Source organism: Mixophyes fleayi, chromosome 4 (genome assembly GCF_038048845.1).
Source record: "Mixophyes fleayi isolate aMixFle1 chromosome 4, aMixFle1.hap1, whole genome shotgun sequence".
Lineage (NCBI taxonomy): Eukaryota > Metazoa > Chordata > Amphibia > Anura > Limnodynastidae > Mixophyes > Mixophyes fleayi.
Window position 1 is genome coordinate 178,716,203 of NC_134405.1, and position 20,683 is coordinate 178,736,885.

Here is a 20,683-nt window from a genome sequence, read left to right on the forward strand (position 1 = left end):
TTAAAAGGAAGCCTGTGGTTAAAAAAAAATACAGATTTCCAGAAGGGCCATTACCAAGCAAAAAAGGTTTTCCCTGTAAAGTTTTTAAATATTAGTAAGAATTCAACTTATAACAGAGAACGCTTGAAAAAGTTTTATCAAGATCTCCCTGGTCATTGTAGTCTTCTCTGGGACCCTGTGTTCAAACCTCGTCCCCCTGGGTCCTGTCCCTTACCCTTCCACTCCTCCCTGTCACCAACAGCCACCACTCACCAAAATTATATGAAGTTTTATTTATTTTATGCTATATTTAATGAACACTGACAGACACCTGCATCAAACAAGCAAAGCAGACAACAGCCCAGGACTAAAACTCTAAACTATTAAAAGGTTAAACACTTAAAACCCTTAATATATATGGTAGGGATTACCATAGCTTGCCAAATATTTAGCAGTCTTGCTACATCCAGGTCTTAAAACAAAGTAAGGCTGGGTACGCACTACAGGGATTTCAGTCGATCATCGGGCCAATCAGCAGATAAACAACTCTTTGGCCAGATATTGCATTAGTGTGTACACTGCAACGATGAATGAGTATCGGTCCAAAGCTCATATCATTTCACTTGATTTTTAAACCAAACTAAAAATCTTGTTCAATGATGGAACAATGTCATTCCAATTCTGCAGTGTGTATGCACTCACAATCAGGATCTAAATAGAGTTTACAGAGTCAAAATCTTTTCAGTCAATGGTTATGAGAGATTAAGAGCACAGATCTGAAGGTAAATCATGTAAAAGATGTATAGTGTGTACACATGAACCAGCATGCTGAATTTTGTTTTTTATTTTATTTTTTATCAGTCGTTACTAAAACAGACATAGAAAACATTAGCAGAAAATTTCTGTAGTGTGTACCTAGGCTAACCTTTGCAACTGCATTCTACATAGAAAAGCCAGCATATAATATAGACATTATTGCCGTACAGTAACACATAAGCAAAGGCTAGAGTGTCACTTTACTGTACTGTGCTCCTCAGACTATAATGTGATGAAAGCAACAATCTATTGAGGTTCACCTTTTTGTGCAAGAGAAGAGTAAGTGTACCGTTTATGAGCAATATACCCAGAAAAGTGTGCAACGATGGGAGAAGGGGAGTGAAACCTTTTTCAATATTCTTCCCCCAGTTTTACACAATTAAGGACAATGCTTGTATTTTCCCAAAATGTAATCAGCTACTGCTCCCAACTGTGTACTTAATATAAAATCAAACACCTTATTGAAGCCCAAGGACAAAATGTCTGGAATTTAGACAAAGAAATGTAGATATATTGCTCTTAATTATGCCCTCTGCGCACATAAGTACAATATATCCACATGCACATGGGGGATAACATATTCGGTTGACATTCATCCTTTTGCAGAAGTGTTTGACAAGAAAAAAAAAAAAAGAAAAAGAAAAAAAAAAGGTGTGAACACACACATTGGGGGGAATTCAATTCCCAACAAAGTACCGCCACGTTATAGATATTACCGTTATTACAGTAATATTAGCCCGGCTTTCTGCTCGCAGCTCAGGGTACTGCGAGCAAAAAAACGGCGTTAGAATTACCGTAATAAAGGTAATTACTCGCACTATTACCGTAATAGCGGTAATATTTTAGCACTGCTGTACTTCAGGGGGAACCGAATTTCCCACATTGATTGAATTTGTTTTTATTGAGCTAGTGCTGGGGAAGAAAATTATTGGTTTTATTATTTGCTACCAACACGGTTTAATGTTGGAGACCTCTTAGGGTGAGGGAAGGGTTTGATAGATCTCCTGTAAGCAAACACTATTTGTTCTAATGAATCATTGGTGTCTATGTAACCTTTTATGGTTTTTTGGGGGAGGTTTAGGACAGTTATTTCTGCCCGTTATACTGTGCTCACTTATTTATACTGTCATCTTAAAACACCTGTCAATACTGGCATCATAGTGAGGGTGGCTTTGTAAAGTAAACAACACATAATTAAATATATTTTAATGTAGTTTTGAGCAGTGAATATACCTGGTGATAACTGAGGGATATGTTATATAGTGGGCGATTATAAAGAGATAACAGTAGTTATGCTGTTTCAACTTAAAAGCCAAAACTAGTTTCTCATATTACTTTGAGATATTATACCAGTGCTTTAAAATATATTATTCTTAATTTATAGACATCCCATCATTTGCAGATATGGGCAATACTTACACTTCATTAAAGGTTTCAACTGAAGTAGATGGGGTAAATACATCCAACAGACCTATTACCTAGAAGACAAAACAAAAATATTTTCAATTCACATTTTTTGGTAAGGAAAAGTTTGTGATTTGGATTTTACCAAGTTTAACACACAAGTATTTGATGTACATATTTCATGTAAAATAGGATAAAACTGGCCAATCAGTTTTGTAAGACGACAACCTCAGCCTCCCCATTGGTATAGTGACAGTGACACCAGGGACCTGATTCATTAAGGATCTTAACTCAAGAAACTTCTTATTTCAGTCTCCTGGACAAAACCATGTTACAATGCAAGGGGTGCAAATGAGTGTTCTGTTTTGCACATAAGTTAAATAATGACTGTTTTTTCATGTAGCACACACAGATCAGCTTTAAATTTCAGTGTACAAATAAGCTATCAAGTATTTGTGTGTTACATGAAAAAACAGTCAGTATTTAACTTATGTGCAAAACAGAACACTCATTTGCACCCCTTGTATTGTAACATGGTTTTGTCCAGGAGACTGAAATAAGAAGTTTCTTGAGTTAAGATCCTTAATGAATCAGTGATTTGTTAGACATCAGGGGCCTAACTAGTCAGCTTCCACCCATTTGAGAATCATACACTGCAACAATTAAGGACTTTGGGGTCTAATTTCAATGGTCGCTAACATACCATAAAACCATGGTTGACGTTTGCTCCAGAACTTCTTATCATTTTAGCAATTTCCATATTTTTTTGCAATCAGTCTCCTCCTTTTAGATAAATATACCTTATAGGTCCCAATCTTGATATATTCTTAGGCAACGAAGCTCTAATTAAATTATGTTTTAGTGATGATTACGTTCCAAATAATAAAATTACCCACAAATAGTTAAACAATGAATAACGGTATTAATTGATAATTATAGCAGTATGATAGATTAATTTACACATATATTATTTGTAAGTATCTGTATACATGGAGTTCTGATGTATTACAATATCCCCCATACTGTTATTTAGGACCACTTGCGACCATCTCAGGATGACCAGGTCCCCCATCTTCATTTCATCTCTCCCCATTTGTTTTTACTTTATTTAGCAAACAATGGGTCAGATCTGCTCATCTTGAGACGACTTTGCGGGGATATCTTTGTCAAGTATGAGAGCACTTTATCCACAGCCATGTGCTTTTATATAGTTACATTACTCCTTTGTGATTTCTAATATTCAGGTAATTTACAGTAGCGTATATTATCTATATACAACTATTCAACGAGGTCTTAAAAAGCAGATTCATAAACAGTAACAAAAACAGTCCTTAAAAGTTTTGGCAAAGGAAGCAGCATGATCATTTACAATGTTCATAAAGTGATATATGATGCATTTACAATAGATAATCAGAGGTTCTTATGATCCACTAAAATGTCTTCACATAAAAAAAAATAAAAAAATTGAAAAAGTAAAATTAACAGTTCCATTATCATGCACATTACCACCATGGCGAGAATCAGAATGCAGAGATCACTGGCACCTCTTAGTCTGGATTTTGAAATTGCATCAAAAGCGTTTCCCAGTCTGTGCTCTGAATGGCCACCCAATCTTCCTAAGCTTTTGGCTCAACCCACTCAAAAGACCTCATCTAATGTCTTTTGTTAAATATCATACTCTTAGCTATACCAAATTAAAGGATCCTTTCTGCATTTACTGGTCAGTCAGTTGTCATACATTATAAACTGTTTCTCTACCAAACAATGTTATATTGAATATAGGCATTTATAAAAATAATAAAACTATTGTAAAAATGACTACAGTCATGGGGGGGGGGTGTAAGACTTGGATACTACATGAGAAACAAATCAAATGAGGATACATAACTTTATGAAATGATATAATGGATAATGTATGCTTGCCCACCTAATATTTAACCAGATACATAGGAAATTAAAAAAACAGTTCATAAAGCTATGTATTCTGAATGTTTATCTAAAAATATTTATTAGAATCTTTATATAAACATTCTCTTTCTCCAAAGTATGTTACTTAACACCTAATTTATTTTTAACTCTAATTTTCCAGCAATACATCCCTGATACATTTGCTAGGAAGCATTTTTAACAATAGTAAATACGGCAGCACAGTCTTCTCCCCAGCACCCATTTCCCAGGTGCTCCACCCAGCTGCTTTTACTTGCAACCCGGTTCTTGAAGCCCAACAGAGTACTAGTATAACAGAATAAACCATTGTTTCTCCTATTAGAACAGGCACTATGTGAGTACTACAGCCAGCAGTGTGTGTTAGACCACTAACCACCGGTCCTGGCAGGTGTGGGCACTTACCTCCAACATTTTTCCATATTACTACAACTGCCCCCACCCGGTTACTACTTAATGAAAACAGTCGTGAAAATTTTCTGGGTAGAGCACTGCACCTAGGAATTGTCAGTTTGACCAAAATCTGGGAAGAGCATTTATTAAGTATATTGACAAAGGCTTCCAAAAATAGTTAGTTGATGTAATTGGCCACAAACTGAGCTCAGAGATTGATTAGTATTAAAGCAGCAATGGCTTTAATGTTTTGCCTTTAAAGCCACTGCTCCTTTAACTTTTTACTGCAAACTCGCCAAATAGCGGCAACTTGTGAAAATCAGAAGTTAATACATTTGCCCCTAGGAGTGCTCATCATAGTGCAGGAACAATAATGTGTGTCATACTGAGGGGTTAAAAGGGGGCAGGGTACAATTTGAGAATTGATGCTTTAGAAAAGGAAAATTATATTGCTTTTACCACACCTTCCCACCCACATTGCCTCTAACACTACTTGGAGAAACCACAGAGACTAGCGAGAGACAACCAATTACTCTAAGTCAATTCACCTCTGCTGGATGACAATGGGACCTAAAGTGCATGTGAGGGAGGTACATTAAGGAACAAGTGGCGACTCATAGGTTATACATTCAAGAAACATGAGGTTACTTCACACTTAATTTAGTTATTTCAGTTCTGAACTGCCAGTAGCTCCGTGCTTTCTGTGATTTGGAATAGTGTGTTTATTTTAAAAAAACAGGAAAATTATTTTTTACTAACAAAGCATTTTTTCCTGTGGCACCCCTGGCTATTGCCATCCTGTTAGCAACCAGAAGACAGCGACAGTACTTGTACCACTGCTGTCCATAATAAACAGGCTTTGCAGGAGGCCCAATCACCAGGTGGGAGTCTTTGATAAATAGGCAGAATTTAAGGCTTTTGTGCCTTTCATTACTAGACCCCAATGTCACTACTAATATAAGGGCATTTAAAATAGACATTGAAAACCCTTGGTCAGCAGAGAGTATATAAAGTACAAGTGGCACCAGCACTATAGAAGCAAAATGCTCCTTCCAGCAGTGGTGCTGTGGTTTGGGGAGAATAATCATCATGCAACTTTAAAAAACAAAACAAAAAACAAGACAACATTATAAACAAACAGCTAGGAAATAATTACAGATCAATTATGGACCGTCCATAGCTTACATTTTCATGTTTCATGTGTTTGAGCAAACGTAGCTCCCGATAAGTCCGTCGTGCATAAACTAGTGACTGAAACGGCCTTGACAGCTTCTTTACCGCCACCTTTTGTCTTGTCTTTGTATCATATGTAGAACTAGGACAAAAATTAACAAAGTAAGAAGTGAGTTGCATTTGTTCATTATACATATTCAGTACATCATTTACCTTATACGGAGACCAAAGAGGTGGTAAAAATAAATAAAAACAACTGCTGCACAATATATTGCTGCTAATAGGAACAATTACTGTACTGTCCTGGTCAGTGACTTGGGAAATGGGACAGACATTCACATAAATTGCGGTGTGCACCTCCTGAATTACAGTATTTAAGCACCTCCTGAATATACAGTAAATTCTGTTTAGAAGATATTGTTCCCTTTCTCTGCACCATTACATTGTTTCTTCCCATGCTAGATTTAAGGTGATGTCAGGCGGACATTTTGAACACTAGTGCTTTCAAGTTGGATGGTGCAATTAAGTTATGAGGCTGCTGCATACAGTAATCATTCCCATGCGACAGGAAACCAGTATTCCCCATTCACTTCAGTGTGTAAGAATGGATCCATTTTAGAGCATGAACACTAGTGGGGGATTTTTTTTAGCTGCAACAAAAACACCCTTCACCATCCTTGGCTTTTATTTAATTAAAACGGCAGAAATCCATAAGTTGGCAATAAAACTCACTGGAAAAACTTATAGGACGATCATAAACAGAGGATTATGTACCCGATAATCAGGGTTAAATCTTCCTACTCCAGAGTCAAACAAGACACACTCGGAAGATATACTAGAATGCTCCTCCAATCTTAACTTAGTGATGGGAAGTGTGCCCTGCCATGGATGAGTCAAATAAACCAGATTATCAGGTACATAATTCAGTTTCTTCTTCCTCCTTTATAGAACCACACACAATGGATAATACCCAAGCAGTCACATAGGGTGGGTCATTTTTTATTTTTTAACTGAAGAGTAGCAGATTTTATTTTAAACAGACTTCTAGTTCTCTCTTTTTAGAAATTTAATAGGTACACACAGAACATCCTGCTTTCTTACAAAGTTCCTCAATTCTTCCCAGAACGCAGACATCACCTTCAGGAAATGTGCTCTAAAACTATCTGGTCGAATGTTTTTTTAAAATCTTATAAGACCGTATCCACTTTGCAATCAATACCTTAGTGTATGTTCCTTCCACCAGAACAATGGTTTTCTTTTCCTCAGTTCTGACCAAGTAGAATTTTTTGGTCCAATTCTAAACAGTAGAACTACACTTTGATTTTAGGCATAAGATAGGAAGCCGGATTTCTTGGTTTATGTGAAATGTAAAAGAACTCTGTGGAAAGAATGCAGGATTGGTCCTGCACACTATCTTTAAATATATTTAGAAAAAGCTCTTCTACCCAAAGCAGGAACTCAGTAGCAATTACTTCACTGCAAAGTTGACTACTTTCCACGCAAGTAATTTTAAATATCTCTTAGGCTTAAATGGTGCATTTGTCAAAACTTCTGGCGTCAGTTTTAAGTCCCACGGTGCTAGTGGTTGTCTAAAGAAAGGTATAACCTTTTTTACTGCTTGAATAAGTCTACCAATATATTTATTTGTGGACAACCAACTATTTAAGAATAGAGCTGGAATTTGTGCTTTAAGGGTAGCAGCTCTCTCCAAGCCATCTTGGAGGAAATCCAAAATAGTAGTTATAGGTGAATTACTTTTTTGGACTCTCTCTTCTGAGTGCACAGTTTTGCAAAGTTGCTCCAGGCTCTGTAATATGCCTTCAGGCCTTTAATAGTGTGGAGAGGACTCTCTGAAAATCCCCATCTCCTCTTCAGGTGTTGTCGTTCAGCAGCCAGACTGTCCATCTCAGGAACCCTGGTTTTGGATGTTGCATCTGACCTTGTCTCAGAAGATCTGGATGTGCTGCGAGAGGTCATAGTTAGTTGGTCCACTACTAGGTGCAGTACTTGTGTAAACCAAGCACTGCATGGACAAATGAGAAGGCCTTATTACCATTACTCCGTCCTTTTTCATGTTTCTTAGAACCTGAGAGATCATGAGTATTGGCGAGAAAACATACCCTAGACTGAAATGCCACTTTGTTGTTAGTTAACTTATTCACTGCCTCTGCTCTTTGGTCTGTGTATCTAGAAAAGAACCTCCTTACTTTGGTGTTCGGATATGTTACCACAAGTCTATATGTGGTGATACTCATTTGTCAGTCATGTTGTTGAATACCTGATTGTTTAACTCCAACTATCCGGGATGTAGGATGTGGCAACTGAGGAAATGTACCGTAATATGTTGGTTATGGCTTTGTGTATTGCCCTCAAGTTATTTCCTTCTCATGTTAACAAGGGCCTTACTTCCTGTATCATTTTCCAGCTCCTTGTGCCCCCCCTCATCGGTAATATAACCGATTGTCAGACTGTTTTAGACATGTTGTGCTAGGACGGCATTTTTAAATGCACACATTAATCTATTACTGCACTCATCTTTCTGATGTTTGAGAACTAGGTGGCTATTTCTGTCCACCACCACCCTTGGGTTACAAGACGTCCACATAGAACACCCCATCCATGTTTGCTCAAATCGTTATCTGTTGTAATGGAGACTTGACTGGTCACCCTAAAATAATTGCCTTTTAAGAATTGTCGTCACCACTGTAAATCCTGTCTGACTTCTTTTGACAATCTTATTAGATGATCTGATTCCTCCCTGTTTCAGCTTATGAAGAAACATTCCTACAGTTGTATCATGTGAACATATGGCACCATGTTTATAACTGCTGTCATAAGTCCTAACATTCTTATACACCGATCAGCTACAACATTAAAACCACTGATAAGTAAAGTTAAGCACTTTACAATGGCACCTATTAAGGGTTGGGATATATTAGGCAGCAAGTGAACAGTCAGTTCTTGAAGCTGATGTGTTGGAAGCAGATAAAATGGGTAAGTGAAAGGATCTGAACATCTTTGATAAGGGTCAAATTGTGATAGCTAGACAGCTGGTTCAGAACATCTCCAAAACGAAAGATCTTGTGGTGTGGTCCCGGTATGCAGTGGAAAGTACATTCAAAAGTGGTCTAAGGAAGGACAACCCATGAACCGTCAACAGGGCAATGGACGCCCAAGGCTCATCGACGGGTGTAGAGAGCGATGGTTAGCCTGTCTGGTCCAATCCTACAGAAGAGCTACTGTAGCGCAAATTGCTGAAAAAAAATGAATGTTGGCTATGGTAGAAAACATGTCAGAAAACACAGCGCATGGGGCTGAGTAACCAAAGTCCGGTCAGAGTGCCCATGAAGGCCCCTGTCCACCACCAAAAGTGCCTACGATTGACACGTGAGTGCCAGAACTGGACCATTGGACAATAGAAGAAGGTGGTCTGGTCTGATGAATCATATTTTCTTTTAGATCATGTGGACGGCTGGATGCGTGTGCATCGTTTACCTGGAAAAGAGAAGGTACCAGGATGCACTATGGGAAGAAGGCAAGTCTGCAGAGGAGTCTGATGCTCTGGACAATGTTCTGCTGAGAAACCATGGCTCCTGGCATTCATGTGGATGTTACTTGCCACTTAACTAAACATTGTTACAGACAAAGTACACCCCTTCATGGCAACGGCCTCTTTAAGCAGGATAATGCACTCTGCCACACTGGAGAAATTGTTCAGGAATGGTTTGAGGAACATGTTCAAGGTGTTGACTTGGCCTCCAACTTCCCCAGATCTCTGATTGAGCATCTGTGGGAAATGCTAGAAAAACAAGTCCAGGCCATGGAGGCCCCACCTCGCTACTTACAGGACTTATAGGATCTGCTGCTAACATCTTGGTGCTAGTTACCACAGGACACCTTCAGAGGTCTTGTGGAGTCCATGCCTCAATGGGTCAGAGCTGTTTTGACTGCACGAGGAGCACCTACACAATATTAGGCAGTTGGTTTTAATGTTGTGGCTGATCAGTGTACAGTCTTCTGTTAAGCACGGCCTCTCTCTCTGCAGCACTTGTTTCAGTTTTTGCTTTCATGCCATAGTAAGAAAAACTTCTTCTACTCCTATGTACAGGCACAATTCAGAGTTGGAATAAGATGGCTTTTTGTTTAGTTCGTTACCATTCATGTTTTCTTAACACATGAAATACTCTTGCATAACTTGCACTGCTTCCTCCTTGGATGCTGCTGCTATAAGTATGTCGCCTAACTATGGCCAATGGAACACCCCTTTTCTTCATTTTGCCAAGAAAACTGCAAACACCTTTGTCAAAGACTTTGGAATGTTGAAAGACCAAATGGGAGACATCTGAATGGAAGTGTTGGTTGAAGCTTGCAAATCTCCGCAACTTTTATATGTGCCTTGCTTACCGGTGTGTAAAGGTATACTTCCTTCAGATCTCCATGTTACCCAGAATTGATCTTATCGATTCTAGTCTGAATTTTCTTGTGTGGAAATATTGATGGAGTTTTCTCTAATCTATTATAGTGTAGAATCCTCTGCTCCTTTTACCACAATAAAAACTATTAACTAGAAGCCATTCTTGTTTTTTGCCTTTGGATTCTCGCAGATAGCTCTTTAATCTAGGAGCATACTTAGTCTCTCTTTCACGACCACAAGTTCTTTCCAATGTCTTGGACAAGGCAATTTCTGAAATAAATCTTTTGGCAGATAATATAGAAACTCCAACTTAGACAACTGGAGACTAGCATTGATAGAGTGGATATGTTACCACCATTTATACTTTCAGGAATCTGGTCAGTCTACCCCCTACCTTTATGTTCCCTGGGGAACAGACCTCCGTTACCACATTGTAAAAACGACCTAAGGGGTCCACAAAAATCTGTTTTTCCGTCAACAAAAGAGCAAACTAAAAAGAAACCACCTCAAGGTCCCCCGTTTGGTAGCACTTGCTGTAGCTCCTCCAAGGTCTACAGTCTTGTCTATCTGAAATCCACTAGTGAACTCCCATTATTTGGCCTTCTGCAGAACCTGTCATAGGGCAGCCAGCTTGAGTTTCCTCCTGACATATTTTGTATCAAGGCATCAAATTTTTGCCCAAAATATGTTCTCCTTCAAAAACCAAGAGACACTAACTTGTTCAATGATTGCACATCCAAGTCAGCAGCCATAAGGCTCTTCTACCTGTTATTGCATAAGCTATCATTATAGCAGTAAATCCAATGGCATCCAGATACTTCACATATTAACTCTTTCACCAACAGCATATCCTGAACCATCTTAATCAACGTTCTCCTTAATTTCATCCTAGATACATTTTTCCAGATCATTCCCCCAGACACACAAAGCTCTGGGTGTAATTGCTGCAGCTACTGCTTGCATTAATGCTGCACCAGACTTGTAGACAAAGGACAGGAAAAGAAGACACAAAGAGGGGATGAGCATCTTTGTATACCTTCCAGGTGCTCTAGGTTATTTTCCAGCCCTGATCCAGAGAAGGAGGGATTAACCCATTGGTGTGTGTGGCCATGGATGAGGAAGAAGAATAAATCATTGAAAAACCAAGAAATAAATTATATATATATATATATCTATCTCATTTGGTGATCACCTTCATTATACAGTTATCAGGGAAAAAGGAGACTGTTCTGCTGCAAGTTACTTTGTAAATCTGATACATAAAAGAAACAGACAAGTATAATATTTACAAGCTAAAATACAAAACATCCTTAATTGTTCAACAAAGCAACAGAAATTTTTTTTGAAAATACATAATGCTCAACAAAAAATGCTTTGGTTTTGCATCTACAAAGGTCCATATTAAGGTGCATGTGTACTCTCTTAGAATACAGTGGCGCATCTTTGAAGTGTGTCTGCAGAAGCAAAAAATTATGGAGAGATAAGTGTGCAAAAGTCCAACCTTCTACCACTAGTCACCAACATTTTGCTCAGTAAAGCCTCATTCATGGCTTACGTTCTCAGAGTTCATGGACATATGGCACTTGTGTATTTTTGAAGCTTTGTATTACATTGGGGAAAGTAGGCCTTGAAGTGTACTTCTCTACCAAGAAGGAGAATGCACCCCACTATATATTTCTTTTCTAACATTTATTTATACAGTACAATTCTATAATTTTCTACAGTACTTCAACTGGGAACAAACATAGTAATAAAACTAGACTGGGAATTAACAGACATACAAATAGGGAAGATCTAATTTACCAGCTCAGTTTGCAGGTGCATCATTTCATCATCACCACCATTTATTTATATAGCGCCACTGATTCCGCAGCGCTGTACAGAGAACTCGCTCACATCAGTCCCTGCCCCATTGGGGCTTACAGTCTAAATTCCCTAACATACACACACACAGACTAGGGTCAATTTTGATAGCAGCCAATTAACCTACCAGTATGTTTTTGGAGTGTGGGAGGAAACCGGAGCACCCGGAGGAAACCCATGCAAACACAGGGAGAACATACAAACTCCAAACAGATAAGGCCATGGTCGGGAATTGAACTCATGGCCCCAGTGCTGTGAGGCAGAAGTGCTAACCACTTAGCCACAATGCTGCCCTAAGTGTTTTTATGGAGTGAAAAGGACATAAGATTTCCTGTGTGATTTTGTCAGGGATATTGCTACAGCATTTACTTCTGCATTTGTTTTTGTGGCTTATTAGTAAATACGTTCATAACCTTCAAGCTTATACTTTCCATGGATCACAAAAACGTGTAATTGTTATTGCAGTCAGCAAGCCATTCTAAGAATTCCTATAATTGATATTTGCAAACAGGGAGTAATTAACCTGTCATCAGGGGAAAATACTAATTGAATTCTCTTGTGGCAGCACGGCATCCAAGAAGGGAAAGAAACACAAAACAATTGAGACACAATGTGGTGTTCATGAATGTTTTGTGCAGAAAATTGTGTGTGTAAAAAAAACAAAGAACAAAAAAACAAAAACAGGTAACTAGATTTTATATAGTTCTGCAATTCACATATGGCCCAATCTTGTTAATAAAATTAGAGCTAAATATTTACCACTGGAATAACCTACTAAGACGTACAATATACTGCCAAAAACCTAAAATGTTTTGTACCCATACTTAAAGTCAATTTACTTTATATGTGCACTGGTTGTGTTATTAACCTTTTTAAAGCTTAATATTGGAAATGTATATAGCACAGGCCACCATATTGCTTTTCCCTTGAAAATGAGGTTTTCTTAAGATGCCCACAACTGCTGCAATATCAATGCAAACATTATCAGATGTGACGGGAAATGTAGTTAGAGGATGACCCCTTCTGTCTCTGATAATAAGATGCAATATAAAGCAGAAGTAACCCAGACAATCATCCACAGGGACTGAAGGACTAGACATCAAACCCATTCAAATCTCACTACATAAATAAATTTTACAAATGTAACAAACCAAACAATTTACATGTCAAAGCAATTTCCAAGAAGTAAACAATTAACAATAGCGTACATAATAATTACAAAGAGATGAGGATGATTACAAACCAAAAGGTCCCAATACATATGTTTGGGTAATCCATTTAACCTATCTTTAGAACAAAAGATTACTTCTGTTACTAAGGTGGGTACACACTGTTGGTTTTTCATCAGATAATCTGGCTAACTGTAATGTGTCTCTGAACACACCCTAACAAACAACTCATCAGATTTGCATTACCTGCCAAAATGTTTAATTACTCTTGGGACATACCATTTATAATTGAACTTGTTTGCTCCTGTAGTCTATTCTGCCTATATAGAATGTGTGGCATGGACAAAGAATAGCATTAAGGAAGATCCACCCCAGATTCACTTGTAATGCATTTCAACGGATCAATAAAAGCATGTTTTATTTAAATTTTTGCCATATCTGCTACAAACCCTTAAAAAAAAAAATGCTTTCAGCATTTGACACTTGTGAACGCTGCATACAACAACAACAACACTCCAACCTGCTAGTAACCACTTCAATAAACATTGAAAAGCTTATCATAAAAACATTCAAGGAACTTGTGCCAGGTAGCACTAATTATATTTGACTTAGATAAAAAAAAAAACCAAAAAAAAAAACAAGAGACACACAACTAAATAGAAACTGTATTGTAACTGCCTTTCTTGTTCAAGCTTTCCATTAGTAGTGTACTATGATCTATTCAAAAGACCCGAGTAAATGCTCTATCATAGCTCTTAAAGGAATCTAGTCATGAGCGCACAGTGGAGCTCAATTACAACATGCAAAGCCACGATGCAACACAAAACCACATTCAGACCCATGTCACTCAATTTACACAAGTACACCAACAGGTTTACAGTAGAAAGCAGCATTTGCAGAGAAGCAGAAGGTATCAAATGCAGAGAGAAGGAGCTGGGCAGAGCAAAGGCATTCCTACCAAAGTATGGAGAAGGCAGTGTTATTGGATGAGCCGTGCATACATCAAGATTTCAGTTTGTGGAGCAAGATTATTGTAATGAGATAAAGGGGGTGCATTCTGAAGGACAAAAGGACTTACATTTTCCACCAGTTAAGAGTTAGTAGAGCTAGAGTCTCATGCTATACTTTTAATAAGAACAGTTTCGTAACTCCATGTTTGCACTTCAGTTGAGCAACACATTTCCAGGCACTAGGATTAGTGTAATAAAACATTTTACACAAAGAGTGCCACTTGTAATAGACAGTCCCCATACAATACTAGCCATATACAAGGCTAAAACAAACATTCATGAGGAAAACTGAAGAATTTATTTAACTGAAGAGGTACATGTTTATATCAGATATGCACCTCCTCTGAATTGTTCCACCTCACCAAATACTGAGGCCTTATATTTTGCCTAGTCAGCTGCTGAGAACAGGAATAGGACTTGAAGTGTACTGCATAGACTATTGAGGTGCACCAGTGCAAATGCAAAGCATTTAGCAGTTCACTTTGTGACCTCCATTAGAAGCATCCATTATTCAAGCTGAATATCAGCACTGGTTTAGCCAACAAAATGGATACCTCAACTTTGTGTAGGTGATGGTCCCCTTTAAAAAATAATAATTATTATTATGTCTTAGACACGACACACACTGGGGTAATTCAATTAATAGCGACGTTAACCCTGGATCCTCACACAATGAAACTCTACAGCAAAATTTTTGCTCGCACAGGATATTATATATAGGCAGATATTTTAATTACCGTATTAAGCAGAAGTGCACACAGGAGCACACTGCATGAGGCTCCGAAACTTTGCAGGTTAAAAGCATTTTCCCCCATTGACTGTATGGAAATCAGTCACAGTGCAACAAAGACTTTGTTGCTGTATTTTTCCTAATTGTGGTGGTAACTAATACTGTCCCTAACCTCCAATATTAGATACAGAAACACACTTGAGACTGGCCCAAGTGACAGGTGAATCTTCTGTTCACATTATTAGACTATATGTAATGAATAAAGTTATTGAAATCCTCTTAAATTATTTACTGAGTAAAGGTTTACTATGTGCACCTGTAGTGGGTGATATTTATACTATTAATAGTTTAGTGCACACACAGCTGTTAGCAGGGGCGAGAGTGAGGAAAAGGGTACATGTCTTTAGCAGCTATTTGACAAAAAGGACATTACCAGGAGAGTGGCTCAAACTAGCTGCTATTTGGAAATGATGCAAAGCGATTTTCATTTTGCCAAATTTTTTGATTTTGGTTTTTAACTCATTCTTCAAGCCATGTCACCATCATCATATTTGCATTTTAGACTAGACCGGCGGTTCCCAGTGTGTAAGTTTTTGTTTTTTCTATGGCTGGCCCGCGGCACCCCTGGGAGCCGCGGGCCAGCCATAGAAAAAACAAAATCTTACCAATCCGTGCGGCGCCGGGACCCAGCATCCTCCTCTCTCACGCAGCTTGTCGGGGGCAGAGTGTCTGAACGCACAGGGGGCAGAGTGTCTGAACGCACAGGGGGCAGAGTGTCTGAACGCACAGGGGGCAGAGTGTCTGAACGCACAGGGGGCAGAGTGTCTGAACGCACAGGGGGCAGAGTGTCTGAACGCACAGGGGGCAGAGTGTCTGAACGCACAGGGGGCATTTTTGCATACAACTAAATAAGTAATTCTGTCCTGACCTAAATACTAATTAGAATTTTTTGACTCAATTACTTCTAAAACAGGACGTCTCAGTAATTATTTTGGAGGGGTGCCTTGAAAAAATTATGGAGACTCTAAGGGTGCCGCGAACTACAAAAGTTTGGGAACCACTGGACTAGACTAGAACCCTTTACTTTTAAAACTTGTGAAATTCTTTAATCTATAGCAAATCTAATAGGAGGCACTCACAAGTTAGTTGTGTAAGAGAAAACGAAGGTGGTGAAAACTACTATGAGCTAGGTAGCTGGCATTTTAGCCACAGGATGCAGATGTGGTTTAGCTGTAAAGAGAAAAAGTTTCTTTTAAGGACTTGCCAAACCGCTATGCCATCTACTTTGCTAATGTGAGCATATTCAGAGTAGTAAACTAAAAGTGTTGATGGATGGTATTAAGAGTTTAAAAATGCAGGGAGTATATCTGTTTACCTGGAACAACCTGTTCTAAAACCAGTGATGCTTTTAATAGTCAGTTATTAAATAAATCCCATGTCACCATGCTCCTAGTGTCAGATGGCTGCATAGACGATAACCACTTCATCTAAAAGAGTTGACTCCCACTTGATTGAGCAATATCAAGCTATAGTCAGTACTCATAGTAGCTTGTTTTTCTATCAGAGGTAACATAGGAAATATACATAAGAGACAACACTGGATCTGTAGACAAGTACTTAAAATGGCAGTAAATTCACAAACACCAATGTGATATCCAGGTCTGGGAGCATAAATTCTCAGCTAAAAACAAATCACACGCATACAAACATACTTCTATAACTATGCACTGACAGAATGACCTATAAATACAGTACATGAGAAACGGCCACTGCCAATATGGTTAGCATCTTGGGCTATTTATCAATCCTGCTGCAAAAATTACTGAACAATATGACAAACCATTTGACACCCCATAAAAATGTATTCAACAAATAGGACTATGGTAATCGCTTTAAATTTAGTAAAAATAAATATATTTTAACATTATTCTACAAACAATTACACATCACAATAGCTAATGGGAGCTATTAAAACATGTATACTACATTGTAGTGAAAACCTTATCAAGATGGTAACCATCTGCCTGAAACGTGCCAAACTACTGCAATTAAAAAGACAAAAGGGGTCATTCCACATCAAATGAACACAGGGTTTCAAATTGACAATTTCAGATTATAATAAAATTTGGTATAATAAATCATCATCATCATCATCATCAATTATTTATATAATAAATGCTGTCATGGGTGTAAAGAAAACCCCCAAATCTTAGGCTGATATGTGCACTGGTATTGAATTTATAGATCTTTAAAGTTGCACTTTTTTTGTTTTATGAACAACTTGCTTTTAACCGTTTTTTTAAATTGCATTTGCACTTGATTGAGCTAGAGAGTTCGGCAAGGTCTCATTTTAAACCTCTTTTTCTGGGCTTTCGTATGAGATATAACACAGCATCACATTTCAATAAAAAATATAACATTTTCAAAATCAATATTTAGATTTTCTCAAAAAGACATTTTTAAATTGTTGAAAAACCATCTCAAAAATTGTTCATACTGTTAATAAATCCCCAAAGTTTTATTGTGGGATCATGATGGAATCAACTGCTACAAGAGCTTTCAGTTTTGAGTGATTCATGAAAATTGTATTTATTGAGGCACTACACATCTGAGAAAACAAAAAGAATATTTTTTTTTCTGTTCAATTCATTAGAGGAATGCACGTTCCTATTCAGGTGTGTTTGGGGACAACATTTTATAGTGCCTGCTCCCACTTCTGCACAGGCGGGTAAACTTAAGTTGTAAGATGCTCTATGTGTGAAGACACTTCCATTGTGTTGAATAGGCCCGTCTTTTACATTTCCCTGGACTACTACAAGTGGACAGATTAGGTTTGGGTGGGCTTTAAATTAGTGAAGAAAAGCCCCTTGGTCGCTAATTTAAGCCCACCCAAACCTAACCTGACCCTGGACCATTTGTGTCACATTTGAAAAAACAAAGCGTTTAATTACAGTGGATTATCAGACTGGGAGAATATGTGCTGGGAGCAAGGAGGACCAGCAATTTGGAGAAGGGTGCTGGGATGGAGAGACCCAGCAGACTGGGAGCAACACTGTACTCACAAGAAGAAGCCTCAGTCACCCGGCCAGGCAGAGAAGGGAAGACACAGCCTATGAGGCTGTAGCTGATCTCCACAGGTCAGAGGAGCATGCACTGGGCTCCTCCAATCAGAGCTCAGCATATGCTCCACTCCCCCCTCAGCAGAGTCTTTAACTGAAATTAGAGAACGTAAGGTAGAATTTTTTCTAAAATTGTGTTGATTTGATGTGGAATGACCCAAGCTATTAAACTAGAATAAAATATAGAAGGTGTACAACATTTGGGTCAAAACGATCAACAGGTTATCTTTCCTCCCAAGGAAAGCAAATGTTAATTGTTTAAGCATAATCCTTTTAGATACCATTATGTTTTACATCATTGAAGGTTGTCTAACTTGTAAACAATGATTGTTATTAGAGACTAAAGCTGGGTACACATTAGCGTGTGATCTGCAGGATAACTGCATTAAACGATCGTTTGGTCAGATATTGCAAGAATGTGTACACGTCGATGGTCACGTTTTATAGTACCAAAGCACACTGTATAGTTTGATTTGCTTTTCTAAACTTCATAAAAGTCACAATCAACGATGTTGAAGTGTGTAAGCATCATCATCATTTATTTATATAGCGCCAACAGATTCCGTAGTGCTTTACAATTGGGGACAAACACAGTAAACTAATAAACAAACTGGGTAAAACAGACAAAGAGGTAAGAAGGCCCTGCTCGCAAGCTTACAGTCTATGCACTCACGGCCAGCAGCATAGGCAGATATCTGTAAAGCGTAGAGTCACAATCTTTTCTACAGATGATTGTGAGATGTAGAGCTCGGATCTGACTGTAAATCGTGTAGGTGTGTATGGCATGCTCATTGGGACATTAAGAAAACAAATATGAAGTAAGATTGCATTAGTGTGTACCATGCTTAAGGGGCGTAATTCAATTGTGAAGATCCATGGAACCCAACACCCCCTTCCTGGTATTACAGTAAGTAAAACAATCATCTGGAGGTGCAAGGAAAAATAAACATTTTGGTACACTAACATCCTGGGGAATTTCATCACATGAGGCTCCAACGGGACTTAACTAGTAGTTGAATTCCCCCCTAAGATGCACTAATCACATTTCAAAACTTCCAAAAAATGTGGCTTATTTTCTTACTATACACAAAATGGTCAGATTTATATGATGAGCAACACATGTGGTTGGGATGTGTTCTGGGGTAAGATATACAAAATGAGCAAAGCCAGAATATGGTAAAATATTGCAACATATATTCTCATGCTTTTGAATCCTAGTAAAGAACAAAACAGCGCTGAGGATGGCTGAACTTCAAAAAGTGTCTTGTATCCTAGTATTTACTTGTAGCTAAATGACTAATGGAAGTTATCCAAAAATATTTACACTGGTAATAAAAAGGGAAGCTCAAATGGGAACATCAGATTATTATATTATATGAAATCCCATTAAAAGTATGCAGTCTCTCTTACAACACAGATGTAAATAAGGCTTCAAGAAGAAATTAAACAACATGGAGAGAAACGTTGAAGGAACATAACAAAAGACAATTAACAAGGAATATATATATATATATATATATATATATATATATATATATATATACACACACACAAAAATATGGTGTAGAAAGAATAGATGAGCAGCTCATAAAGCAGAAATGGCTAATTTCCCCAGAAGATGCAGGACATCAGCAAAACACAACTACAGGACCAGAGGGCAGCACAGAAAGAATGAAGTCAAAGTGATGAATTATGCTAGAGATCCAGTCTAAACAAACAGTCTTTATCATATAAAATAATGTAGGGAGGGTATTAAGAAAATGTCAGTACTGGGATGATAAAAGATCTACAAGATAGATATGAAAGCATCAAGGCTGTCCAGACACTTATCAATGATACAATTCACCCCCCCCCCCCCATTACTCTATATGTCCTATGGATGCTCTTACACTTATGTTGAGTTAATACTATAACCAATATGCATATTCCTCTGCAGTACACAGCATTAAGTGGTTACACTGCAAACATCTACTCACTGTTCACCTGAAACAGCAGCAGGACAGACAAGACACCTCCTTGATCCAGTATCACTATCACCCACTAAAGTCCATTTAACACCACTGCGATCAGACACATCAGAGTGAACCGAGGATTATTGTCATTACAGAGAAAGAAGAAATAGCCGCACAACTGGCAGAGAAGGAAGCCGACGGGTTTCTAGCAAAGACTATTGCAAAACACATTAGGCAGCAGCCACTGGCTGGCGGGGGCCCAGGGAGGCCCCTTGTTCCTGGACCAAACACCTACCAGACCGAGCCATAGGCCCCGGAGCCCACCGGGGTGAGGTGCTGGTACCGGTCCGGGACCTCCCACACCGTCTTGTTCAGCTCCTGCCGGTAGAATCCGCTTCGGCTGCTCATTTTGTATAACCGGCAAACACAGTCCTGGCAGCCAGAAGGAAGGAGGCGGGAGGAGTCGGAAAGAGGAGAAGCTGGGGGAGGAGACAGGGAGTCTCCGGTCAGGTGGAGGGAGAATACCCACTGACACACACTGACTAGTAGGTCACCATGTGCCTGGTAATTATTGTATTATACAAACGTGAGACCTGCCCTATAATCACCAGACACCTCGGAGAGGAACACTCATCAATCACTGAACACAACTAGAATGGAGAAGGCGGAACGGAGCAGTGCCGGAACGTACCGGGTCACAGCGGCTACTGCCGGTGG

At 38.6% G+C, this 20,683-nt stretch overlaps 1 protein-coding gene across 1 annotated transcript in view; it reads right to left on the reverse strand.

Annotated features, from left to right (window-relative positions):
* Positions 1-20,476, reverse strand: part of LOC142152349 (mitogen-activated protein kinase 11-like) — a 40,584-nt gene extending 20,108 nt beyond the window's left edge. Inside the window, exons 1-3 of the mRNA XM_075208914.1 lie at positions 20,262-20,476; positions 5,722-5,851; positions 2,215-2,273 (exon numbers count right to left, since the gene is read on the reverse strand). Coding sequence (XP_075065015.1) covers positions 2,215-2,273; positions 5,722-5,851; positions 20,262-20,374 — 302 coding nt within the window. The 5' untranslated portion in view covers positions 20,375-20,476. The remainder of the gene's footprint in view (positions 1-2,214; positions 2,274-5,721; positions 5,852-20,261) is intronic.
* Positions 20,477-20,683: the final 207 nt, after the last annotated feature.